The sequence below is a fragment of the Pygocentrus nattereri genome, chromosome 24, assembly GCF_015220715.1.
Source record: "Pygocentrus nattereri isolate fPygNat1 chromosome 24, fPygNat1.pri, whole genome shotgun sequence".
Classification (NCBI taxonomy): Eukaryota; Metazoa; Chordata; class Actinopteri; order Characiformes; family Serrasalmidae; genus Pygocentrus; species Pygocentrus nattereri.
Window position 1 is genome coordinate 21,522,099 of NC_051234.1, and position 27,532 is coordinate 21,549,630.

General features: G+C 38.1%; 1 protein-coding gene across 3 annotated transcripts in view; it reads right to left on the reverse strand.

Moving 5' to 3' along the window:
* The window catches only part of arfgef1 (ADP-ribosylation factor guanine nucleotide-exchange factor 1 (brefeldin A-inhibited)), a 93,048-nt gene that overhangs the window by 15,708 nt on the left and 49,808 nt on the right, over positions 1-27,532 (reverse strand). For all 3 annotated transcript variants that reach the window (XM_017717864.2, XM_017717872.2, XM_017717854.2), the window contains 21 exons: positions 26,938-27,071; positions 23,591-23,825; positions 23,100-23,199; positions 22,475-22,614; positions 21,467-21,575; positions 15,867-16,068; positions 15,590-15,701; positions 13,822-14,027; positions 13,629-13,713; positions 13,197-13,362; positions 12,645-12,796; positions 12,040-12,168; positions 10,689-10,847; positions 9,997-10,141; positions 9,404-9,494; positions 9,286-9,326; positions 8,986-9,155; positions 8,594-8,745; positions 4,872-5,044; positions 3,745-3,905; positions 607-737 (listed from right to left, as the gene is read on the reverse strand). In XM_017717864.2, coding sequence (XP_017573353.1) covers positions 607-737; positions 3,745-3,905; positions 4,872-5,044; positions 8,594-8,745; positions 8,986-9,155; positions 9,286-9,326; positions 9,404-9,494; positions 9,997-10,141; positions 10,689-10,847; positions 12,040-12,168; positions 12,645-12,796; positions 13,197-13,362; positions 13,629-13,713; positions 13,822-14,027; positions 15,590-15,701; positions 15,867-16,068; positions 21,467-21,575; positions 22,475-22,614; positions 23,100-23,199; positions 23,591-23,825; positions 26,938-27,071 — 2,993 coding nt within the window. The remainder of the gene's footprint in view (positions 1-606; positions 738-3,744; positions 3,906-4,871; positions 5,045-8,593; positions 8,746-8,985; positions 9,156-9,285; positions 9,327-9,403; positions 9,495-9,996; positions 10,142-10,688; positions 10,848-12,039; positions 12,169-12,644; positions 12,797-13,196; positions 13,363-13,628; positions 13,714-13,821; positions 14,028-15,589; positions 15,702-15,866; positions 16,069-21,466; positions 21,576-22,474; positions 22,615-23,099; positions 23,200-23,590; positions 23,826-26,937; positions 27,072-27,532) is intronic.

Below are 27,532 nucleotides of genomic sequence, written 5' to 3' on the forward strand. Positions count from 1 at the left end.
TAATTAAGATCAGCACTTGAACCATTAGCAAGGCAAGCAGGTTTAGCATAAAAGTGCAAGGTCTTTTCCGCAATCTAGACACTTTCAAAAGGCAAGCTAAATCTTACAAGGTTATAAGTCAAGTACTACTGGAGCTGGATTAATTCCTGGAGGAGATTTTGGAATGTAATGTTTAGGATTTGACTGCATTGTTAATACAGATTTAACAATCTCTTGAAATTACTCTAACAATTTCTATAATCCCCACAGATGGCCATGTATGTTCCTGACAGCCTTATACATAAGACACTCCATAACAATAGCAATTCGCATCACGGTTGTGTGTATATGCTGGTTTTGTTATTCTTGGAGTTTGAAACAGAACCACTAATACTGAGATCTGCATCTAGTGATTTACAAAAGATTTACACTTAACATTTATTAATGCCAAACTGTTAAAACTAAACATGCACTGCAGATTCACTACTATGGTCACTGATTCATTACTACAGTCAGAAAGTGAAAGCTATCCTCACTGCACATTCTAACTGGGTTAAAATCACATATCTTGACCCTAGGTATACCTAACCCAGATCCAACAGTGCCTTAGTAAGTGGGAGCACTGACCTGGTCCGGACATCCAGCTTGCACCTGTTGATGATGCAGGAGAGTTCGAATAGTATGGGGAACCAGCCTCGGACCCACACCCGATCTTCTGGAGCTACATTCATGTCATCACTTGTGTAGTCTTTAAACGCCTGCCATTAGAGAAAACATCTCATAATTCAAAGAGTTGCACAAAGAAACAAAAACTCTCTACTTACAGAAAACACTGCACATACTTTTTTGACTTAGGTCACATTTACAGATCAGTGGAGGTTCTCGCTCCCTCAATCTGGCATCCCTCCCAAATTCTCCCAGAATTTTGCCAGAACTGTGGGCTGACTTCTCTAATCCTCAATTAGTACAAGCATAAGTCATGCTACTTCCTAAACCATTTATGATGGTACCATAACCAAAAGCCTGGGGCAAATTCAGCTTTTGAAGAGAGAGAGAGAGAAAAAAAAGTTTCTTTTCTTATTCCATCTACAATTCTGTATTTCCTTCATACTGGCTGGGTGATACAACCAACAACCTTACCACAATTTGTTTTTTCCACATAATTCAATATGGGTCATTACTGATATTTTTATATGCTTTTGCTGATTCTCAATTTACACCGTCCATCTAACTTCTGGAAGCATAAAATCTAAGAAGACTCATTTCAATAATAGTTTTTTCCTTTTGCAATAAGGTTACTAAACTCTTCTACGTGGTAAATATCATTACATCTGTTGGTTATGTTTTTAGCCTTTGTAACACTGCATTGATGGAATTATTTTGTAATTTTCCTTGGTCCTTCTACACTACACAGTGGTGCTTGAAAGTTTGTGAACCCTTTAGAATTTTCTACATTTCTGCATGAATATGACCTAAAACATCATCAGATATTCATCAAGTCCTAAAAGTAGATAAAGAGAACCCAGTTAAACAAATGACAAAAATATTATACTTGGTCCTTTGTTTGAGGAAAATGATCCAATATTAAGCATTTATTTATGAGTGGCAAAAGCATGCGAACCTTTGCTTTCAGTATCTGGTCTGACCCCCCCTAAACATTTCCAGTAACTGTTCATCAGTCCTGCACACTGGCTTGGAGGAATTTTAGCCCATTTCTCTGAACAGAACAGCTTCAACTCTGGGATGTTGGTGGGTTTCCTCACATACACTGCTCGTTTCAGGTCTTTCCACAACATTTCGATGGGATTAACGTCAGGACTTTGACTTGGTCATTCCAAAACATTAACTTTATTCTTCTTTAACCATTCTTTGGTAGACTTGTGTGCTTAGGGTCGTTGTCTTGCTGCATGACCCACCTTCTCTTGAGATTCAGTTCATGGACAGATGTCCTGACATTTTCCTTTAGAATTCTCTGATATAATTCAGAATTCATTGTTCCATCAATGATGGCAAGCCGTCCTGGCCTAGATGCAGCAAAACAGGCCCAAACCATGATACTACCACCATCATGTTCCACAGATGGGACGAGGTTCTTATGCAGGAATGCAGTGTTTACCTTTCTCCAAACATAACGCTTTTCATTTAAACCAAAAAGTTCTATTTTGGTCTCATCCATCCACAAAACATTCTTCCAATAGCCTTCTGGCTTGTCCACGTTATCTTTAGCAAACTGCAGATGAGCAGCAATGTTCTTTTTGGAGAGCAGTGGCTTTCTCCTTGCAACCCTGCCATGCACACCACTGTTGTTCAGTGTTCTGCTGATGGTGGACTCATGAACATTAACATAAGCCAGTGTGAGAGAGGCCTTCAGTTGCTTAGAAGTGACCCTGGGGTCCATTGTGACCAACTATTACACGCCTTGCTCTTGGAGTGATCTTTGTTTGTCGACCATTCATGGGGAGGGAAACAATGGTTTTGAATTTCCTCCATTTGTACACAATCTGTCGGACTGTGGATTGGTGAAGTCTAAACTCTTTCAAGATGGTTTTTTAACCTTTTCCAGCCTGATGAGCATCAACAACTCTTTTTCTGAGTTCCTTTTCCATACACTTCCATAAACACGTGTTGTGAAGAGGAGACTTTGATAGATCCCTGTTCTTCAAATAAAACAGGGTGCCCACTCACACCTGATTAAGTGCTAATCCTACAGGTTCACATACTTTTGCCACTCACAAATATGTAATATCGGATCATTTTCCTCAATAAACAAATGCCCAAGTATGATATTTTTGTGTCATTTGTTTAACTGGGTTCTCTTTATCTACTTTTAGGACTTGTGTGAATATCTATAACAGTTTCCACTCTTCTGGGAAGCTTCCTACAAGATGTTTGAGTGCGTCTTTGGGAACTTTTGCCCTTTCACCCAGACAAGTATTTGTGAGGTGGTCCGCAATCTCCATTCTAGTTCCTCCCAAAGGTTCTCAATGGGGTTGACGTCAGGGCTCTGTCTGGGCCAGTTAACTTCTTTCACAGCAAAACTCATCTGACTACGCCTTTCTGAACCTTGCTTTGTGCACTAAGGCACGTTCATGCTGGAACAGAAAAAGCCTTCCCCCAAGATGTTCCCACAAACTTGGAAGCATGTAATTGTCCAAAACGGTACACTGAAGTATTACGATTTCCCTTGACTATAACTAAGGGGTCTAGGCCAACCCCTGAAAACAACCCCATAGCCTTATTCCTCCTCCACCAGACTTTACAGTTGGCACAATCTTGGAGGGAAAAAATTTAGCAAACTGACATGTTACAGTGGTGGCATCCTACTACAGTACCATGCTCAATTTAAGTGAACGCTTTAGAACAACACCATCTTTTACAATTGTTTGTAAAGGCAGAATGCATGGCTCGGTGCTTGATTTTATACAGCTGTGACAATGGGACTGAATGAAACACCTGAATTCAATGACTAAAAAGTGGTGTGTCCCAAAACATTTGGTGCACATACTGAATGTTGTGTATGTTGTATATTGAATACTTTTTATTGTATGTATGTGTTGCATGATATGTTCATGAGTATTGTGCTGACAGAGTCAAATTACATTTGAAGCATTCAACTGACATGCTGTTGTGAGTGAATTGCTAGTTTTATTCTTCCTCTGTTACTACCCAGTGTAAAACAGTTATACACCATTTAACATCCTAAGCATATTATCATAACAACAGTATTAATATTGACTATATTATTGAGTGAAGTCTTAGGCTTACCTGAGGCCTGTCAGAGACATATTTGGCGCAGTGGCGGATGAGACGGATTGCCTCCATGCTGGTGTCAGGGAAAGAAGCATTACAGGCAAACTCTGACAGACATTTGACGGCATCCTGGAAGGAGTCGATGGTGGCCGGGAAGTGCTTCTCGAATACATTCGCTGTAAGACAAGACAGACACTAAGCACTGATACCTTAATCAACACCTACATGAAGGAAAGCACAACTGAACTCTACAGGACAGATAAAACCTTTAAAAAAAACTGTAATGAAAATTGTCATAACTGTCTGCAATTTCAGACTGCATTCCTCATTCTAATAACTATGTGAACTACACATCTGTTTCCATAGTTAATTCTGAATAACACGTCTTAAATGTAACTGAATGGTAAGTATGGGGTTGGGGGGTTATGTCTGAACCAATGTTGAAAAGGGATTAAGAAGAATACAATTACTAATCCCATAGTTACATTTTTCAAGTTTGTCAAAAAGTCATGGTTACATTTACCTGGCAGCAACAATGTGGCAAATCAACTGAAACAGTTTAGCACTGCCAGCAAGAAAACCTTCCTGTCAAAAGCTTAGGGTCACCTTGCCCTCCTATGATTGATGTTCACTGTTATTATTCAAATAAGTAAGTAATTACTTTTTAACCACAAAGGAGCCATTTTCCAATCCTTTGGATATACTTCGCTTGAAAACAAAACTTTGTGTTGATTAAAATGTTTTTCCTGGGTAGAAACAAGTTTGGCCTAAATATTGATTTGATTTTTTAAAAGTGTTGACTGACACTTGCTAAAAGTCTGTTTAAACACCTGGAAGGTTTGAGAGCATCAAAACAAGGGATAAAATGTGTGCTATTTTGCAAGTTGTTCCTTCTGTTTTTCAGCTTTCACAAGGTTGTTAATCTAAGGCTGTTCTAAACATTGAGTTCTGTTTAATGTTAAGTTGCTGTGAAGTGACAGAAAACAGTGAAAGAAAATATTTCTTTATATCAAAACATTTTTAAAGCCTAGGTGTCTGCAGACTTCACAGGCTGTACTTTGTTAACAATGTACATGTATTAAATTAAATGTTCATTCATATTTTATATATATAAAAATGTAAACATGCAGTTGGTGACTTACTGACGATATGTCCAGTGGTTTGGAACGCCAGTTCCACGATGCTCTCATCCTGATCGGACGCTGCCAGGTGGAAAACGGAGAAGATGTTCTTCCAGCCTGAGCGGATATTTCCTGCCTGAGAGTTCACCATTTGAGCTATGCAGCGGACCACCATGTCCCTGATGGTGGGGGATCTGCACAGATGCAAGCCGATATGTGTCAACAATACAAAGACCAGTGTCGGGGTACTTATGCTAAAAAGTAATTGATTACAAATGTCTAATTATATCTCTGAAACCGTAAGGGGAGTAATAATTACTTCCTGAAAAGCATGATCTACAAGAAGCAGCTAGTTAAATAGTAAAAATATGAAAACCAAGAAAGTAGCCAGTAAAAACAAGTAAAATAAAAATGGGAATCTTACAAAGCTTTTCCTGAAAGAAATTCTGGCTTGTTTAGGTGAGACTGGGTCTCTCTCTTTTTCGGCACAGGGATCTTTATCCATCAGTTTCATATTAGTGTGATTAGACATTTCAACAAATTGTTCACCGTTTTTATGTTGCTGCTCATATTCATAATTTAAATTGTCATCCGTCACAGGTGGCACATGCACATAAAATCCAAATTAGTAAATAAATAAATAATAATGTGATATTACTCATGTTATCTAAGAAATAAAAGTTATGAAAGTAATGAAATTCTCTGCATTAAGTCAGTAATTATAATGTGATTACAAAAACTTAGTGACAGTACTTAGTTTCAATTTTTGGGACATGCAGACAAAACATTTTGTAATATGGGTTGTGGTTTAGACTTACACAGATGGGAAGGCTACTCAACATTTCCACAACTTGCTCCAAAAATACATCAACATTTTTATTTTAACTTTTTTTTTTTTTAAAACTTTGATTCCCCTAACCATCTACATAGCAGTCTTAAGTGAATGAATTAGCATTGCCATTAGCTTGGGAATTTACAGGCAACTGTCAACATCACATAAATCAAATGTCATTTACCATGTTTTAACATTCAGTCATACACTTGAGGTAGGCCAATAAATATCGGCTTGATTTGTGCCACAGAAAACACAGAATCTGACCTGTAATTTCAAACAGGGTTAATTTAACCCGGGGTTGTACCTACTCTATTTTTTAAAGCAGGTAAAGGCAGTGGAATCTTTAGCGATGTGGGCCAGTGCACTCTGACTGATATGGCACATTCTAAAAGACTTAAAATTCCTGAGAAACAGCAGCAAAAATGACACTTCCCACTTAAATCTGCAACAGCTAACACATACAGGCAGGCTCGTTTCATCCTCAGTCCAAAGTTAAGGTCTAATCAATTTTGACATTGGCCTGCGAGTATGTGTGAGTGTGTGCTTGAGGCTGAAAAGACTGCTTGCTGCTTAGGTTTAATGACCACCAAACACTGCAGGGTGTGTGTGGCCTCAGACAACCTCTCTTCACAGTTGCCAAAAGATAGGTGAGGTGATTTTACCAACTCCAGCCAAATTCTACAGCTTTATACCATACATACATCCATACATATATGGAAAAATAACTGAAAAAATTGAGAATGTAACTATAACTTGATGCTTGCTCATGTAACTGGTCCTACACTAAGCAAATGAAAGGGTGAAAAACAAGCAAAAGCACAATTTATTTACAAACCAGACAAGAGTTTAATGCCTCTTAAATGACATGAAAGGATTATATGATACAATCAAGATCTACATATTTTTGAACAAAATTCTGCCATTCCTGATTCTCATTATGGAAAGGTATAATGTAATACAGCAGCATAAAATAAAGAGTAAATCTTCGCTGTTGTATCTCTAAAACTACTTTTATATAGAAGAAAGAAAACCTTAACATCTATTTATGACAAACGTTAATGTGTCTGACTTCAGACAAAAGCACATATTTGTTACGTCTGGTGGTGGGAACCAAATATCTGAATCATTTAATGTCTCTAAAGAAAATATACCTACCTCACACAAAATATATTACATAAAACATTATAAAAACTTGCCTGATGCCTGAGACACTGTTTTTGAAATTATCAGCACTCTGCCATCCCCTATCTTCTGTCTCTCTGTGATAAAGTAACACAACAGTATAAATTCTAATAAATAAATGTATTTGCTGTTATATCTCTAAAACGTTACCTTTATATAAGAGAAGAAACAACATTTACATCTGTTATTGTCTAATGATGACTTCCTGCTGGTAGAATTAAATGAATCAGAGGCAGTGTTGGAGGTAATGCAGTTCAAAATAATCAGATACTATAATAATCAAGTACTGTAGAGCATTGTTGTTTACATTGTTACATTGTGGTTGTTTACATTCCTAAATTTACAGTTACTGATTTAATTAGAATCTTATTATTTGCGTTACTTATAATTTTCATTTGTACATCACAAACCCTCGGTTATCTTATCTTATCAAAGGCAGGTATAGTGACATGGCTTTTAAGAATGCTTACTATTTCTTTTGAAATAAAGCACTGGATTTTCTCTTGTACTTTTCAATTGATACAGAATTGTTTGTGATTTACAGGGTAATGTAATTAGCAGTGAAACACATTTCCAGTGAGTAATAAATAAACAAACCCCATTAGTTTGTAAGCAACTAGTAATTTGTAAAGGATTACTCTGAGGAAATATACTGTGCAGTGCCAGGTTACCCAGAATTGACCTGAAAGTCAATGTCTTAAAAAGTAATGCCTGTGCCAGAGTCTGTGACACGCTGATAACACCACCATACCACTATCATTCTTTATTTGCTTTGTAAAGCTTTTGCTGCAGGCAGGTTCCTGTTAATTTCATGAGGTCTCTGACTTTAGTCTCCCTTTTCAGCAATGAATGCTCAACTGAATTTAAATTAGTAAACTGACTTTTCCCCATTTCAGTCCACTGGTGAACTCCATGTTGCCTCACCCCTCATTTTATGTCATTGTCTTGCAGCACACAGAGAATCATCCACACAATGGCAGTTCAAAGTTAAAACAAAAGTAGAGCCAATGTATTTGCATTACAAGATGTGCAAGTTTACAGAGACTGCCATGCATATGTTGAGTTATGGTACTACCTCCACCATGTGTCATAGATGACTTTGTATTTGATTTGCTGAAGTTTTTTTTTTATGTATACCTCACAATTGCCATGACAAACATCACTGGCAGAGGTTTTGGATGAATACAAGAAGAAAAAACAGACCTGAATTCACCCCACCACTATTTATGAAAGACAGCATGTCTGTAATCATCATCAAGTTTCCTTAATGTTTTTGAAGATATTTTAATGCCACTTCAAACTGAAATTTGCAGGGGTGATGTACACTAATCAGGCATAACTTCATGACCTCCTTGTTTCTATGCTCCACCTACTATATAGGTACAGTTTGTAGCTCTACAATTACAGACTGAAGAACAGGGTAAAAAGATATGCAGAGAAACAGATGGACTACAGTCTGTAATTGTAGAACTACGTAGTGCAGCTATATAGTAAGTGGAGTTTATAAAAAGGACAATGAGTACAGAAACAAGGAGGTGGTCATAATGTTATGCCTTATTGGTATATAAGAACACGCAAGTAATGTTCCCAGCAACTCTGTAAGGACCTGCAGGACGGTGTGGAAGACAAATATATCACTTTAGTTGAAATGAAGCTTGCACTCACTGACATTTTTTTCCCACTGAGATCAGAATGAGTGTCATGTATTAAAACTAAAGTTGTTCACCTGTTCTTTTTCATGATGTGCTCAAATGGCCTCAAGAAGTCCTTCTGAAACCTGAAATTGGCCAACTCTCCTTTCTCTAAAAATTTCATGGATAGCTGCCTGAGCGAATCCACAGCAAAGATAGCGACATCCTCATTGGGATTACAGCCAACCTGAGAGAGAGAGAGCAAGACAGAGAGAGAGAGAGAGAGAGAGAGCGAGATAGAAGATTATATTACCTTGCTACCTTTACTACTTCCCACAGTGCCATTCAAGACAAACTGCTCATAAATTTGAGATGTCGAACTGCCAGTGCTTTACACTTGAAACAGAATGAAAAATTTCACATTACATGTACTTTAAAACATTCTATCCAGCTCAGGTTAGCAGATTTGGCACTGAAATGTACTCACTTTGTTGAAATGATCTCCGATCACCTCCCAGATTCTGGACCACTGGAGCCTGATACGGCCCATGTTGTAGTAAGAAATCTCCACAATCTTTTGCAGGCTGAACATGCGAGGGTGTGTTGGGGAGGCAAGTTCGTCCATCGATACGGCACACAGCCAGCGTACAAAATCAACTGCAAAAGCCATAAAATGGAGTTACATTATCTTTTCAAAATGATGACTCGAACACAGTTGCAAGGCTATGAAAATTTTAGTTATGGATATTATATACACATACAATAACATTTATGTCATGATACCCACCAATAGCATTGCCATCCAATCTAGTGGATCCTGTAAATATCCTACAGTGAGGGGGAAATTATTAGTAATTGCCAACACACATATTAAATAAAAGCAGACATGTCAAACAGCACTGTACCTGTCCACAGCCACCACAACACTTTGGGAGCTGGTCTCTCCAATGGACTCTTGTATGCTGGCAATCTGCTTTCTGTCTACAGTACCCCCCACTGAGAATCAGGAGCAAAAGAGAAGAATGGATATCTCTGGTGCAACTACAGTTGATTTCATACAGATAAACAAACAAGTTAAACAAATCCATATTAGTGTTAGCATTATAAAAAGCATGTAAATCTCTGACCTCTAAAATCACAAATTTTAACATGATTTGATCTGATTATTCTGGCATAATTAAGAATTATTTCTGATTACTTTAAGGTGACTGGTGAAACTATTTATCAGTGTAAAAATGTATCTCAATTTTTTAATCGTCCGGTCGTGAAAGATGTAGATTTTATTTTTGATTCTGACATAAAAAAAGCATAATTTATTGAATATCATTATAATCAATTCTAATATTCCAGAACAGATGTAACTGAATAGCCACCTTCAGATTGACGAACCACCCCTCGAATTAATGCCTTTACATTAAACTAAATAGTAAAAGCTATACCGCACTTCAACTGATAACTACAGCTCAGATGATGAAGCAGCATGGACATTCGTACTGACCAAGGCCCAGGTACTCGTCTGAAGTCTGCTCTTTGGTGCTGGTGATGAAGCCCTCTTTACCCCGGACAGTTCCAGATATGTAACGAGCCTTCACCCCTGTCCCTATGAGTTGGGCCAGCTCCAGCTGACTAATGCACTTTAGAATCTGCAGGAAATGCAAACATAGACTTAAATTCTGTCAGAAAATGAGTAGTTAGGAATACCTAGTTGTGAGGTTATTGTAACGTTGGTAGTAGACGGCAGAGACAAACACAAACCTGAGTTAGCTATAACAAAATATTAAGAGCAGACAGTTGGAGAATCGCTGTACAGTTAAAAGTAGTTTGTGGGCTAGCTGCGTAGCTAGATATGAATTCCCATAAAATTCAGGAAAACCTACTTGTGGTCTAACCACAGAGTAAGAAATAACTAGTTATGGTTAGTTGTGGTCTTATCACACAGCTAGTAGTAGCTAGCTGTGGTGCAATTGTATAGTCAGAAACTGTGGTCTAATCATGGAGTCAGATATAGATAACTGTCAAAATATAGATAATCACAGTCAAAAGTAGGAAGTTGGGATCTAATCCTAAAGTCAGAAATAGGTGTGGTTTCCATTGTAGAGAGAAGTAGGTAATTGTGGTCTAATCATAGAGAATGAAGCAGCTGTGGTCTAATCGCAGAGGCAGACATAGCTAGTTGCAAGAACAGCTCACCTCATGCCAGGAGTTTCCCAGATAGTTCCCGTCAGTGTGAGCCACTGTGATGAGGGTTTTGATAGTGTCTATGTTCTTCTGCTTCATCTCAGCGATGCCCGAGCTGGCTGTGAGCAAGGTGAAGCGAGCCAGAGCCTGCACATATGCATCCCGCTCCAGCTGGAAACCACAGAGCAGAGCATTCAGTAAAACAAAAATAAATCAATAAAATCAGATAATTACACATTTATCTGTAACATTTTTAACTCAAGTAGGCATGTAATATATTTGTAATATATATTTAAAAGTAAACAGTGTGACAGAGTTGAAAAAGAGACATTAAAAAAAGCTGCAGAGCCAATATAAGCTATCAACATAGATATAAGACATAGTTAAAACAACTGAAGTACCAAAGCAAAAAATGCAATATGCAAAAAAAGAGATATAAATAACTAAGCAGCCAGTGGATATTAAGGGCACAGGAATGCTGCGATTATGAAGGAGATTATAACTAAGGATACAGGCACCATTATTTTGTACAAGTTTGTTAAGAGATTTAGTTTGTATCATGGCAAAAAATGCATTGTAATAGTCAATCCTAGATTAAAACAGTATAGACAATGCATCTGGCAGTGACAGAAGTACTCTAATCCTAGCAGTATTATAGAGCTGGAACAAACTGATTAAAGTTATGAGCTTCAAGGCTAACTGACAGAAAGCAGAGACACTTGAATACCGTCAATCATGAGATTTTTGTCAATACATAAACTAGTACCAATGCAGATGGAATGACTGGAAAAAAAAATAATTAGAGACAGTTCTGCTTCATCCAATTTATTTTGGATAAGCAGATTGCTAAAAAATAAGCAGTCATGTCAGGTGTACTGGAATAAAAGAGTTGCACTGCAGTTGTACTACAACTCAAACCTACTAATAATTTTCCCAACAAAAAGCATATGAGCACAAATAAAAGCAAAAAGGATCTAAAACCAATCTCTGTAGAACACCCTGCTTGGCTGATCTCAAAGACAACCTGAATGCAGCTCAGATAAGAATTCTTTAAACTGTGGTTCAGCCTTTACACCTTCCAGCGTGCGTGACAAACTTCAAACAGCTCCACTTCACTTTTCTGACATCTTAAACTGGACTGCTAACTAAAAAGCCAATCCAGCCAATTAAGTGTCAAACAATGACATAACATTTAATATGATATGACAGAGGACCTTAAAAGTGTTGTTCTTAGACACACCGACTGCCCTTTGGAAATTAAAGCCAATGTAATGTGGGGAAAAAAACAAAACAAAAAAAAACAATAGCCAGAAAAAAATCAATAAGGTCACTCTTGGTAGGTGGTATGCTTAAGAGCTTGTACCTGAATAGTAAAGATACAGGCTATTCTGATGGCACAGCGGATACCCTCCAGGCAAAGAGAAGCCACCTCGGTGTCATCACAGTCCTGTAGGCCCACACTGAATGCTGCTAAGAACGGCGTCCAGGCCAGCTATGGAGAAAAGGTCATGCGTCATTAATGCCAGCTCAGGGAACTGAACAATATTCTGCAGGCTAGACAATGCATCTGGCATTCAAAGAACCACAAGTAAATTCGAGGAGCACATTACTGTGCATTAACCTCTTAAAGTCCAAGCTTATTATACAGCTTGTTATCTTAAGTTATATGTTATGTTATTCAGTATTTGCTGTGAATTATTCAGTAATGAAAATTGTACTTATATGTAAGGTACTGTGCAAAAGTAAAAGGAACATCCTTCATTTAATTAGTTTCAAATTAAAAATTATAAAACGGCCATTATGTACAAGTGAAAAATTAAACTTGTACTTAAATAAACGAAGGCCAGTCTCTGACTTTTATCAGTACTCTAAAAAGTAAGGCACTGAAGTGTGGACCCCATCAACAGTTCTTTAAAGTTTAAGGAGTTCAAGCTTATAAATAAACGTTTGTGAGTGTGTGCGTTGCACCTTAAACATTGGGCGGACATGCTCCAAGTGAGTGGCACTGGTGAATGGAGCCTGAACATGGCTCACTGCCTCCATCAGAGCCTTAGCCGTCTTTGCCATCTGCTCCATTTCCACATTGTAAAGCAGCCGCCTTTGCTTCTCACTGGCCACACCTGACCCAGAAACATCAGCATAGCATATACTAAACTTGCACTACAACATTCAGACTGACTGACCACTGATCTTGGGTCATTCCTTATCTCACAATGGGCATAATAATGAATAATTAATTTTCCACTTAACAAAATTATCTTGTTTTGCTTTAATATTTAATATGCTTAAATGTGCATATCTGGGTCATGACAAATGACACAATTTGAAACAAGAGGCCTGATATTATAAAGAATTTCTGTGCTGTTAACAAAGCTGAAGGTTACTCTGAGGATGATGCCTTGAGAGAGATTTCATCTCTTTAAGCGGGTAATCTGCGATATTGATGGCTGTAAAATTGTCTTTGACACATCCATTCCAACGCAGTGATAAAAGCAAAAAATGTAATCATGCAAAACTCACTTTGTTTATTTGATTTGAGTGTTAATTCCTTTGTTTCCTTCATGGATATTTTCTTCCCAGCGATTTCATCATAGATAGCTGACAAATACTCTTCTGGCAAATCTTTGCTATCATTGATCCCTCTATTCATCTTGATGTATTGCTCTTTTGTCATTTTATTCTTCACCTGTCAAGCAAAAAGAGAAAAGAAACAATGTATTACATGTTACTGCACAGGATTCAACTTTCTACACTTTTCTTTGACGCTGTTGGAAAGAATCTGTGTTGAAGAACATATCTTTGTGTTGAAAAGGCACTGACATTCCAACATGCATTCACACCTTCAGCCTTCACAGTATAAGCCACAGTCTGTCTGACTGAGGACAATGCCTAAGGTGGAAAACAGCTTTCTGAAGTCAAGAATTCAGCAAACAGACAAAGAGATGCTCTCACCTGTGGACTATGGAGGTCTGTAGTCAGCATGATGATTGAATAAGCAAGGACATACGCTGTGTCTGCACTTGCAAACAGTGTTTGCCTACGGAGTACAAATACAAAAATGTAACATTTAAAACATGAGCTGCACGGTCTACTTACTATGCTTCATTACACTTCACTCAAGAGAGCTGAAGAGAAGCCCACTCACCCTTGGTTGCACTCTAAATATCTAGCAGCAAATTTTTCCATCAGGCGATCGATTTTCTGGGCTTCTCCAGGGAGCCGGAAGCCCTCCAGGAACATCCGCAGGGCCGACACAAAGTCTTTACCCTGGAAATCCATTTGGTCCACATAGGCATACATCACTTCTTTGTTGAAGCGATCGTTGTCTCCCAGAAACTCACCAGCTTGAATCTGCAACATGAAAGGTAAAATGGTTTTAATGTACGGACTCCATGACATAGAGTAGGAAAGAGGATAAAAATTAAGAAACGTTAGATGTGTCCAGAATGATAAACATCAGTAGAAGACCATAAAATAACTGAGAACGCTGTACAACACTGTTCTATTAAAGTTTTAATAAAACACTTTTTTTGAAGTCATCAGTCATCAGTATAGCAAAAGTGGAGATCAAATATGCAGGTAGATGACTTAAATACTAAAACAAACATCTAAAAATACATTTTGACGAATAGTGTCTAATATTTAAATCCACAATTTGTAAGTTATTATTGTACAGAATTTTTTTTTTACATGGCAAATGATTCCAACCCTTTGAATGGTAATCACTTTATTCATATAATGTTATTGGATTTACATTATACTGTGGAAATGTTTGCCCCTGTACTTGAGATTTAACAGGTGAAATTGCCCCATATTTAACATTTCTGCCCTTTTAAACCATAAAAAAAGTCCACAATATAATATGCTATGTTATTAATGCTTGGGTACAAGATTAATATCACAGGATTCTTCACTTGTTCTTTGATTTCTTATTACGTCTCCTTTTTAAGATTGAAGAAGACAATTTATTTTCTTCAGATTATTTATTTGTGTTTTTAGACTACAGCGTTTCAACAAAGCTATCGATTACGATTTTTCTACTGCAACAGAGAAACTGCAGCGTCAGTAACAGGCATAATGGTCAACATAAGCAGCCACAATATCGCCTTTTAGCTGACTTTCAGACTATTTCGAATTCAAATCTTTTTGTCTCTATTCACCAAGCAGAAAGCGTGAAAATGTGCCATTTTCCCTCGTTTGATGAGCATAATGTGATAAGTACACATCTTGGCAGGTGCTCTAGAGTCTTTTCAGCAAGCTGCAGGCTTGGCGTCGAGGAGCTCTCATTTTCAGAGCAGATGTTAAGAGAGTTCTTTCTCACACACACATCCTGGCAGAATGGAGAAACCCTCAAGGCCTGCTGATGACGAGGCTGCCTAACAAGAGCACGGCTGCTGAAAACACCACCAACACTTGCCTGAAACTGTCAAATCTTTTTGGAATGGGAGTTTGGAAACACTTGATCTTCTATATCAAGATAAGAAGCCCAAGCGTCTAAGTGTTTTCTGTGGCAGGATTTTGAGAACTGTGATTCATGTTTTTTGTCACTGCTTACAGCATATTATTAGCATATATTAGTAATATTATTACTGTGCAATGTCCTAGGCATCTAAGCAAATTGTTTAAAAGCAAGGAGCAATTATTTTCTTGCTTGTAAAAACACTATAAAGCATTAGCATAAATAAAAACCTATTCAATGCAACCATCAGCACACCTGATTTAATTTAATAAGGGGCCAAATAGCTGAAGCACAACTGTAATCATAATATCATCTCTTTTGTATTCGTGATATTTGTATGTGTTTCACTGAAACAAACACAGACATTTTATGTAATTTTCTGCTTTGTCAGATGTTGTGGTACACAAACAAATTTTTGTAAATTGCATTATCTGGAAAATGAACAAGAGCTTACAGAATCCAGTCTCTCCTCCTGATGTAAAAACTGAGCGATGTCCTCAGGGGTGGTTCCCAGCATGCCTTGCTCCTGCAGGTACTGGATGCCTCTCTTTGGTTTTTTGTTGAACCTTTAAAAGAGGCACAAGCACCAGTGAGTTGACACCGACTCTAGACAATAATTATTATTATTGGGTAACAGATTTATTCTTAGCACAGCAGTGACACACATTGTCGTGGTACCTAATAAAATGAAAACTATCTTGTGTGTTTAAGGCATTTGAAGCTTAGCTTACAGGTCAATGCCCTGCTCGATGATCTCCTTCTGCTGTTTGAGGACCTCAAACTGCTCTGGGTTGTCTGTACCAGACATCTGCGTGCTGTAGCTGCCGATGCCGGATGAGGCAGTGGAGTCGAGAGAGTTTATGCTGCCATAACGGTTAATGGTCTCTGGGTGCTTGGATTCATTGGGCTCCTGTTCTGAAGGCTTTTCTTGGCCTGAAAGAGAAAGAGAAAGAGAAAGAGAATGAGACAGAGACAGAGAGAGAGAGAGAGAGAGAGAGAGAGAGAGAGAGAGAGAGAGAGAGAGAGAGAGAGAGAGAGAGAGACACAGAGAGAGATGTGGGGGGCAGCAAGAGAGAGAATGGGGGAATAAGAAAAATAAGAAAAAAAAGAGGCACAAGAAAAAAGAAAAGAGAAAAAAGAGTGGTTAGAGTGAGAGAGATACAGAGAGGAACAAGGGCAGAGAAAAGAAAAAAGGAAACAAAAAAGAGGCATAGGGGGGGAAAGAAACATAGAGAGGTGATGGAAAAGAGAGTGGGGGAAAAGAGAACGAGGTGAAGTGAAAGATTGCAAGATGGGAAAGGGAGAGGAAAAACAGACAAAGAGAGAAAGTGTAAAAGAGAGAGAGTGCCAGAGAGAGCAAGAGAGAAAGGAGCACAGCAGACAAAGAAACACAAAGTGCAAAAGCAGAAAAGAGAAAAAGATAAAGGAGAAAAAAGGAGAGCAAGGCAGATAAACAGAGACAAAGCATGTAAGAGAGAGAGAGCGAGAGAGAGCGAGCGAGAGAGAGAGAGAGAGAGAGAGTGAGAGATGAATAAAGCTGGTAAAACTCCAGGCCCCAGTGGTGCAGGCTTGGGAGACAGTATGATTCATTAGCGTTCTGGCTGGGTTGTAATGTGAGTGTTTCTGTGTGGAGGCCCTGCTCTCGGTATGAGGTCCAGAACCCATTACAAAAGGTCAGTTAGAAGCTTTTAGCCTCAGAAAGAGACAAGAACCCAAAAGCAGGAGGCTTGAGGGCAAATGTAGCAGGGCCGGCCACAAGCTAAAAGCTGAAGTCTCTCCAAACCAAGCCAGCAGATTGTGTGCTTGTATATAGAAGACACTGTTCAGGTCTCTGATTACGTGTCGGAAACTCTCTGAAACATTCAGCATGCACAGTAATCCGAACCTGCAGGTCGCTTTCCTGTTTCCACTGTAGACTAAATGTTACCTCCTCTAGAGGCACTACAAATGCTTCCCAATGGTCTAACACATCAACTATACACAGCCACGCTATACTGAAAAAATGAATGCAATGAATGAATTAACATAAAGGAGAATTCAGCCATTTTCCTAATATATGCATATTTAAATCATTAAGCTGTAACCAGTGTTTTTCAAAGCAGTATGAAGTGAAACGCACCGTTCTAGAGAAACTTACAAAGTCAGAATTGTTCATAGTGGTGATAAGAACTAGACATCTTTAGAGTCTAATGCCTGTACAAGCTACATCATATAAAACGGTTATGAATACGCTGCTTTAGTATATTCAGTGTGTTGTAAGGCAAAAATAGCATCCAAAAAGTGCCCGCCCCCCCCAGATTTATTATTGTTATTATTATATAAAACTCATAAGTCACATGCAAGTGAACTGGTGGTTTCAGTAAAAAATGGCTATATCTGCAGTGCTGTAGTCATGACCCCTGTTTCCTAACAGCATCACAGTGCTTTTCCACAACTGAAAGTCTAGACCACATGTGTCAGACTCCAGTCCTTGCGGGCCAAAACACTGCAGACTTCAGCACACTGCCTTGGTAAACACACCTGATTCAGCTCTTCAGCTAATCAGCAAGGCCTTCATGAACTGAATCCAAAGTGCTGGATGAGGAAAAAAGCACTAAACTCTAAGCACTTTTCCAGCTTATCATGCCTGGTCTAGACCAGGGTCTGAGCCAAGGATCACATTTTTGTTACATTGTATACTTCAGATCTGGTTAATTTTGGTTTTACTTTGCATTTTAGCGAATGCACCAAAGAACTCAGGATTGTCATCACCTACGTGAGCTGTGTTTCCCCATGCTTGACACTGATCCTCTCAGAAAATCCGGTATAAGTGTCAGCATTTTAATTTGTTTTTTCAAGCTGACATTTGGCTTTTCAGTTACAATTAAATATTTCAATGCCTTCTCTCACTCTGGCTCATTTTTACTTCTCTCCCAGTTCTTTTACTTTTTTTTTTTTTATTGCTTAACGGTTGACAATAGCCTAACTCATCTTCCTGTAATTGGTCGGATAGTCGGAACCATCCAAAAATGTGTTTTAACACTGTAAATAAACCCAACATGGTTCAGTTTGATCCGGACAAAGACCACCTCTTTTGGTCCAGACTGTGGTCCGAGGCACCTTTCGCACCTGCTTTGGACAAAACCAGAAAGTCTGAAGGTGCAGACCAAACAAGGTAGATGTGAAAGCACTGTAAATTTCTCTAGAATGGAGCGTTTCACATCAAACCACTCTGGATGACTTGGTTTACATTTCAACACTTGAGTTAGGCATAAAATTAAAAAAAAAAAAAACTGTCTGATTACAGTTTGTTTAATAAAATCACATCACCACAAATATGGCCTAAAGCAAGTAAATAGAAATGCAAAACTTGCAGAAATATATTTCAGTCATGTGGAAATGAATGGCATCCATTTGAACGAAGTAAATGCTATGCATTACTTTTTTTCAGTGAACTAAACAGCATCAAACACCACATTCTAGCATATAAACAACAAACTTATACGAACACAAAAGCAACTTATGCAACAGATGAGTATCAAGAGGTCATCTAATACATAAAGCTAGAGGAAGCTGTTCTAACCCACCACCAACTAAACAGAGAGGCCTTTAATCAGGCCAATAGTTACTACAGCAACAAGGACAGCGAAATCCACATCCGTTCATGTAATACCTCCTCTCCCTTTGATGTGTGCCCATAAAGACAAAGAACAAAACAGCAACAGAGCAATGATGACATGCAAGGAGTAGACTTAGAGCGGGCTTATTAGAGAAGACCAATGCCCCAAAACAACCAAAATTATACTTACTGAATTACAAAGGCAAATTACAGTTTTATGTTCAGTCTAATATCACTTGTACAGGGACTTTATAGTTATAATTTAGCCTTGTGTCACTTGCTTCTACAGTTACAGGGGTGTAGCTTTGATACAGATTCTAATGAAGGCTTAACATTTTGTTGAGGTGATGAGAAACAGGCAAACTTCAATACATCACCAAAATTTACAAAATGAATATGAACGTAAAATAAAAAGAAGTAAAACATGAAAAAGAAACAAGAAAAATAAGAATTAAGACTGAAAAAGACAAATCTGATAAAATAACCTCAATCAAGCAACTTACCATTTTCCCTGCTTCACCCATAAACGTGATTTCATAGCGACTAACGACGTTTCTATTCACATATTTTTATGAATATCTGGATAACTCAAATAAAGACTTGAGACTAACAAAATAGATCAAATTTAAATAAACGTATGCTCACATAAAGTGGATTTCTTTTGTAGCTGTGTTAAATAACAAAACGATGGAAATGGATTTGCTTTAAAAATAATGTAATTTTAAATAAAACAGTTTAGATTTGCGACACATAGGCGAAATATCATAATTATTACATCGCTTAATCGCAATTTGTCTAGATGAAGACAACTCTGAGCTGAACTGCAATCACTTTCCACATTCGTTTGATTTCAAAGTCAAAAAATAATATATGAAATGGCTCTACTGAGCTGAGGGCAGCATGAGTAATGTTTATTTACTTGTTAGCTATGTAGCTAATTCTAACATGATTATCATGTATGTTAGCAGAATGACCATTTTCGGTTCTGTATTTTTACTTTCATAAAGACATAGCTTTGTTTAACTCTACACTTACTCTGTAACGGTAGACATTTGAGTGTGCACACACAACAGTGTACTTTATTGCTTTGACAGTACTACCAGTGTTAGCAACTAGATGAACAGGGCTAGGAAGTAAGGTGGCTAATCAGCCAATGTAGCCACTTCAGGGCTGTATTTCAACAACTGCAAACCAAAAAAGGCAATTAAATTTAATATCAGCTAAATGTCATGATTGTGACAGCCCTAGCTACATAACAAAGCTTCCAGGTTATATTACTACACTAGTCTGTGTTGTTGTAGCTAAACAAAACTGGCCACACTCACAACAAAGTTACTACCATGCTAAAAAAAACAAAACAAAACAAAACAAAACAAAAAAAACAATACATCTGATCCTAACAGTGTGACATTTTATATGCATACAAAATAAATACTATTTGAAGCACAATGCACTCTAAATTCTAATACACTTTCTCATTAGGTTAAATGGGATTTTGGCCACTCTAAAGCTTATCCAGCCTCATAAAGGCTGCTACAAAGAATATTTGTGACCCTGAGTCTTTGTTAAAAGCTGGATGTAAGAAGGTCACATAAATTTTGAGCATTAATTCTAGCATTAATTGGAGTTTCTGTAATTTCAGGGATCTGCATGCAAATGTATTTCTCTTGCAGCTCCTCTTCTTTATGGTAAACTTACCCCTCCAAGCCAACTCTACTCTGACTGTGCATCACCATTTAGACAGGCCTGGAAACAGTACTACTGGACACAGCACAGACAAAGAGCATTTGATCTAGGATTGACTCCAGTCCTGTACCTTGGAATGGGCCTGGGGCTGTGTATGCCTGCCCTGAATGATGAGCAAACAGCCTCTGGCCTACTTGAATAAGATGGAATGTTTTGCCACAGGCCTTGCACTAATAGCTGAGCGCTTTCTCTGAGGCACTGAATTTTCCCTGCTATATATATATATATATATATATATATATATATACATATATATATATATATTATATATATATACATATATATAAAAACTAAATAAACACTGGGGTACAAAGACCCCCCCATCAGGCATGGGGGAAAAACTCACTATTAATACCCTTGATTTCAGAAAAAAACCATGCATAAGCAAACAAAGGTTTGGACATCATTAAAACATCATAGATTTTTTAAGGGTAAACGTGAATAAAGAAAATCTACAATGTGACTTTTTTTTATCTGACTTTGGTGACTGTCTCAGTACAAATGTTTCAATAAAAAAAATAAAAAAAATCAAGCAAATATATTGTCACTTAACACATGAAACATTAATATACTTCACAGACTTATAAAACTATTTTTTATACACGGGCCCTTGAATAAGGGTGGGCGACATGACAAAAAGACAAAGAAGTAACATTCCAGTTTTTGAGGTTTGATGAAACACAATGCAGAAGAAAAAATACATGTGCCAAAAATTCACTTGCATCGAAAATGATGCACATAATTTTTTTAGTTCGGTACTTCAAATTTCCTGGCAATGAGGCAAACCCTGTCTAAATTTCTTCAGTGAAAACTGCATGCAACTGTTTAAGTGTTCGGTCAATACCTACAATATGCTCACAAAAGCTCATCATGATGCCATTTATCATGGTTACATTATTAGTTAAAAAAGAAAAAATAGAAATAAGCAGGAAGGAAAGCAAGTGATGGCTAATCTAATCATCTGCTAAAGGATTGTGGGTGGCTTACCGAGGCTGGTCTGCGAGTTAGGGTTTACGTATTGATCCTTGCTCCACTCGACCATGCACTTGAGGATGGAGACCAGACACTCCAGACCTTTCTTCCTCAGAGTGAGCTCCTGGAGATCAGGGCACAATAACGTCATAACATGGCTGGGTTTTCTCTCAAACAGTGTCCATAAAGACCTGTGCTGACATGCCACTACCAAAACTTGCCATTACCAAAGCGAAATTAAAGACAAACATATTTTGTGTTACTTTAAAACAAAAGTCAAACCATTCTCTTAGCTTATTCTAAGTGGCCAGAATGCTCACAAAGACGAAGAAAACCCGAGCCTACTTTCCTGGTAATAAGATCATTACACTGTTGGCTAGTTTTGAATTGAAACAATTAAAAGTCAAATAAAAACTTAGCAGGCCTTTCAGATCACCTGGGATTAATCAGAGAGCCTTAGTCGAATGCTTTTTGAAAATCTCAGATGTGCCTCTTTAAGACCACATTTTTCCTATACTTTTAACACACTTTCTATCTAGACTTTTTAGCTATCTATTTAATTTGCCTTTTGTTCTTATTATGCTTTTATGTTGGTTTTATTAAACTATTATTCATGCTAAGAATTTGCTGAATGTTTTAAATAAAAATAAATTATGGAACCCAAAACTTACTCAGATTTTACCCTTTTATGTACACTGTCCTTGGGAGTCTTAATGTTAAAGTCTAAGCATTGACTAGAAAACAGACACCAAGTGACCCTAGTTAGTTGTACTTGATGGTTGTTAGTGCTATGTGCTAATATGTTTACGTCTTAAAACCCTTGCCAAATACTTGTGGCAGACCACTACAAATATTTAAAAGACAATATCAAAAGGAAAATATTAAAAGTCGATATTAATTAATGTCAAAACGCCTTTTGCCCACCAGACAATGAAGAGGCTGAGCTTGTGCTCGTCGTAAAAGGGTCATGTGGACTACAACTCTATTCACTACATAATAATCGTGTCAAAGATTTAGATTTACCTGCAGCGGGGTCGTGCCCAATTCATGGCCTCCTCGGCCCTGTGCAATCTTAGACAGGTCATTCACCAGTCTCTCAAATATATTAGCAGCATTCAGGTCACAGTCATAATTCACATAGATATCCACAACACTCTGGGCATCTGCAGCAGCAACAGAAATTACACAGTTAACAGCATGAAATCTAAGTAAACACCATATTTCATATGACTGGTATCTGGATTTTAACCACAAGCATTTACACTGTCAAATGCGTCTCTGGTTAACTGAACTGAAATCTGACTGCTGTATGACGTCATATGCAAATGACCAATTCACGTCCACCATTTGCCTGTTTTCCTCATATCCTTCTTTTCCTGCTCTATGCAAAGATGGCTGCCACCTTGATGCTATTTTTTGCTTCCTGCACATGTTAACCATGAGTGATTAGCTCCTGTACTAGTCACCACAGTCACAGACTGTGCTTGTAAAATACGTCTTGGGTGCATTTACACCTACACTTTAACATTACTAATAGGATACAACAAAATAGAATCCAAATGATCAAAATGCACTAGGTGTAAATGAAATCTAAATACTGGATAACACATTCATGTTCTGAATAGAAAAGAATGAACCAGCTCCATACCAGCACATATTCTAGTGAGGGTCTGAATAACCATCCATTTGTGGTCATATGAGCTTGTGGACGTCTCAAGGATGTACAGGAAAATCTCTTTGAAAAACACCTGAGGGAAGATAGAGGTGAGTTAGACCTGCACATATGACAAAAACAGCCCCGAAAACCTCTAAAATCAACACTGAACCAAAATAGGAAGAATAATAAAGGAATAACAGCAATGATGACGTCCAGTGCTGACTAGATGATGGACTACAAATTGGCTAATTACATCTTGTGAATGAATGTCCATGGTGATGATAAATCCTCAGAGACTGATTTGGTAGGACTGAGTCTCTTTCTGACAAACAGACACATACTCACTCATACCGGGACGGAATTACAAGCTGTAATAAGCCAACGACTAAGATAAATCTACACTGTCAGCGAGCTGTTCCGCAGGCTAACAGTAGCAGAAGACACATGAGGCTTTATGAGGGGGGGGGGCTGAGTTCAGGCACCTCAATTTGCATCTTGAGGTGGGTTTTGAAGTTGGACAGCAGGGTGAGGAAAATGGACAGCGAGAGCTCGAAGACTTCAGGGACGGAGGAGACGCCGTTTTTGGACAGCGCCACACACAGGTACTGCTTGATGGCGTTAATGAACATCTCGTTGGTCTTGAAGATGGGCCCTGCGTTCTGCAGGATGGACAGCAGCAGCTGCAGCGAGAGCACCTTGGAGCGCAGCTCGTGCGATCTGGAAAGAAAGAAGCAAGATGACGTCAACTGAATGTAGATAACTCCCTTAAAAAAAAAAAAAAGACAAAACGTTTTTGGTATCTGACGTTTCTATTGGTCCATACAACACCTTGCTTTTTCATCTGATTTTTATCACTATCAGTGTGAATAATCCTGACTGCCGAGTTTCATTACCCAGTCCAAACAATTCACATATGGAAATGAAGTTGCCTGCTTTGGCATCTCATGAAAACTGACACATTTCCATATCGTATATCCACATTGCGGCCCCGCCCAGTCACACTAAAGTTACAAGGACCTTTCGGCTCTGAATGCACTTTGAATGAAGTGCATTACAGACAAGCCAATCAGAACAGACCTCATTTACACACATAGTTTTGCACTCACCTTGTGTAACCACAAAATCAAATCATGAAGGACCTGGTAATTAGCTAATGCGATGCATGAGGCACTAAATTGCACAGTGGGCCACCAAAAGAGCCCAACACCTCAGAGTAAGTGGTTATCCTGAGCTTAAGTGGTTAGCTTAGTATTAGGCATTAGGCTTTGTATTCAGCACAGAATAATAACACAGTAAAAAATACAGAGATTATAAAGTTCGGTTTTTGAATGCGTTCTTCTCCAATTTTTCTTCATAGTCATGATTAGTCATTAATAAACACAGCACTGCAGAAAGAAAGATGCTTTTCTCTGTAGCAGGCAGTAAAGGTCTGTAAATCAATTAATTTCAGGATAAGTAAGGTTTCCAACTGTGTACTGCATACAAACTAACAGCAAAAATAAAATTGCAAAAGAGCAAATTGACATGAGCAAATCAGTGCCATGAAAAACAGTAACCAAACAAAATGAGCAAATGAACAAGTCCTTTATTAAAGGGCCTACATCACGGAAACCAATTTTCCTTACTTTTTGGAAATATTTCAAGTTTCAAATACTGTTCACTAGGCAGTCCTTAAGGACACTAAGCTGCAAAAAAAGCCCATTTTGAAATGCCTGTTTTTGTGATGTCTAAAAAAAAAAAAAAATCTACATATTTGCAGTTTAGCCCCATTCATTCACACTGAAGAAGTGGTTGAATCCAGACTGTGTTTTTAATAAGGCCCAATACAAAGCAGCCAGTCAGTAATGCAATAACGTACATATATCAGTCTTAAAGGCACAGTAAGAAAAACAGGGATATATACGACAGGCTGGAAAATGGTCAGGTAAAAATGAACTATGAATGTTTATGGTACATAAAACCACACAAACTTCATAAGTAGACTTCAGAGGAAATATAAAAACATGAATAATGTAGGATATGGAACATTTAATATTTATTCCTCTGCTGAACAGTAAGGTAACGGACCCTCATCAGATTTTGTAACAGACCACTGAAAACCTATGACCGCCTCAGCTATAACTATAGTACCATTGTGGAAAATTTTAAAAGTAGCCAAATCAAAAGCTAGCCAGAGCAGCTTCCTTTTCACCACTGTTTCACTGACAAGCGTGGCTTTGGCCCAGTCAAGACACTGTCTCTCAGAACAACCCTGATGTAAATCTGCAGAAGTGAAAGAGCTCTCTGTCCCCCAAACATAAAGAAATCAATACTGCACTATCACAGGCTTCCGGCCCACTGTCTCTAATGACAAACAGGGATGAAAGAGTGTATTCCCATCTGTAAGCTGGTCTGGGAGACATACCGCTATGAAGTTGTTACACACTGTGATGCACCCAAAAGTAAAACCATAAACACCCTCATCCCCAACAAAAGTGATTAATGTTCTTGATGTATTAATTACATACTAAAGAAATTGGCTTGGCCCCTGATAATAAAGATATAACATTTTCAACACATGCAATGGCACAAACAAACAAAATCAACCCCAAAAATCACAATGCCTCCAATTATAACATAAGCAACTTCAGGAAAAAGCCCAAGACCAGTCATCTCATAGTGGGTGCATGCACAGCACATACCCTGCCCCCTACCTGCCCACTCTACCCTAATAAGATGCACTAACATGACTAGTTTTCATCACTGACAATGGTTTCCATGAAAGACGGTAAAATAGAGGAGTACAGAATATAATGAGGGATGTATGAAAGGGTTTTAAAGGACCCATACCATGAAAAAAAGAATTTAAAGAGTTTAAAGTAATATGTAAACACTGTTAAAGTTTCAAAATATACCTTTCATTCCCCTGTCAATACACTCTATATATGGAAACCATGCAGAAAAAACAGACCATTCTGAATTTATTGTTTCTGTGATGTTATGACAACCAACTGATACACACACATCCACTTATTTTGAGTACAGCAATTTAACTCATTCACACTGACGTTAATAGTGCTTCTAGAATGAGGCATAATTCAGGGCAGCCAATCAGAACTGAGCTCATTTATCTTAAATCAATCAGTCTTAAAAGGTACAGTAACAAAAATAGTCTGTAAATTATTTATGTCTATTTTGGTATAGAAAACCAGACAAAAGACAAAAAATAGGATGTGGGTCCTCAATATTTTTATATATTTTCCATTTTTTCAATACTACTGTGAATTTACTGCACCCTTAAACAATAAAATAATAAAAAGACACCCCTAATAATAATAATAGTACTAATACAAACAACAATATTAATAAAGGGTTTCCATATATTATGACAGAAATTGGACAATGTAGTTACATAAAATATTGGAAAGTATAAACATACCACCCCATCTAGGTAACAAAGACTGCAACTCGTTTTACCTTTCTAGGTGTCCACTTGAGGATGATCCAGCTTAGCCCAGCTTAGCCTAAACCCTCCCTTCAACTTAACTATAACTGGAGCTAGGAAAGTACCAAGCTTATCACAGTCCAGCCCAAAGAAATACAGACCTTGCTGGTCCTGAACTGAAGTACAGTGAGAAACCAGTCTGGAAAATCCTGTTACACAAGCTTGTGCTATCTGTTACAGAAAATCTGATTCTTTTCTGAATCGACCCGAGTCGTCAAACCGTCTCATCTCACTTGTGTTATCCGAGGGCAAAATCTGATCATTCTTCTTCCTTCTGAGGAAATCATTTAAGCTTATTCTCACAGACTTTGCTCAACCATTGTGATTGAAGACAATCGGGCTTACTTTGGATCTGGGGGACCATCCGAAAGAGGCTTCATGGACAGCTTGCAGAGGGAGCGGAACACAAGGAAGGCGTCCTTTTGCAGAATGTGTGAGAATTTTGCACCCGGTGCTGGCCCTGTAGGCGCACCAGATTCCTGCAGCAGATTAAAAAGAAAGGAAAAGATGGACTGTGTCTATCTGACTATTGTCACAGTAAATGATGTGAATACAACCTGGTAGGCTTACTTGTTTATTATGAGAGGTATATTATTAATTAAATTATTAATTATTAAATCAAAAATAACTAAAACCAAACAAACAATCTTAATGCAAACACTTCCATGATACCAATTACTACATAGCATAAGTAACTGAGCCTGAATATTCAGGTGTTTTCCCTACTCTCAACATCCAATAAATTGGCTAATTAATTAATAATTGGGCCAGTCATGAGCTGGAGGTTAGGGAACCAGCCTTATAACCGGAAGGTCACTTGTTCAATGCCCTGAGCTGACAGTATGTGACTAAAGTGCCCTTGAGCAAAGCACCTAACCCCCTACTGCTCCTCGGGCAGTGTGTAGGGCTGTCCATCGCCCTGGGCGAGTCTGGTCACTGC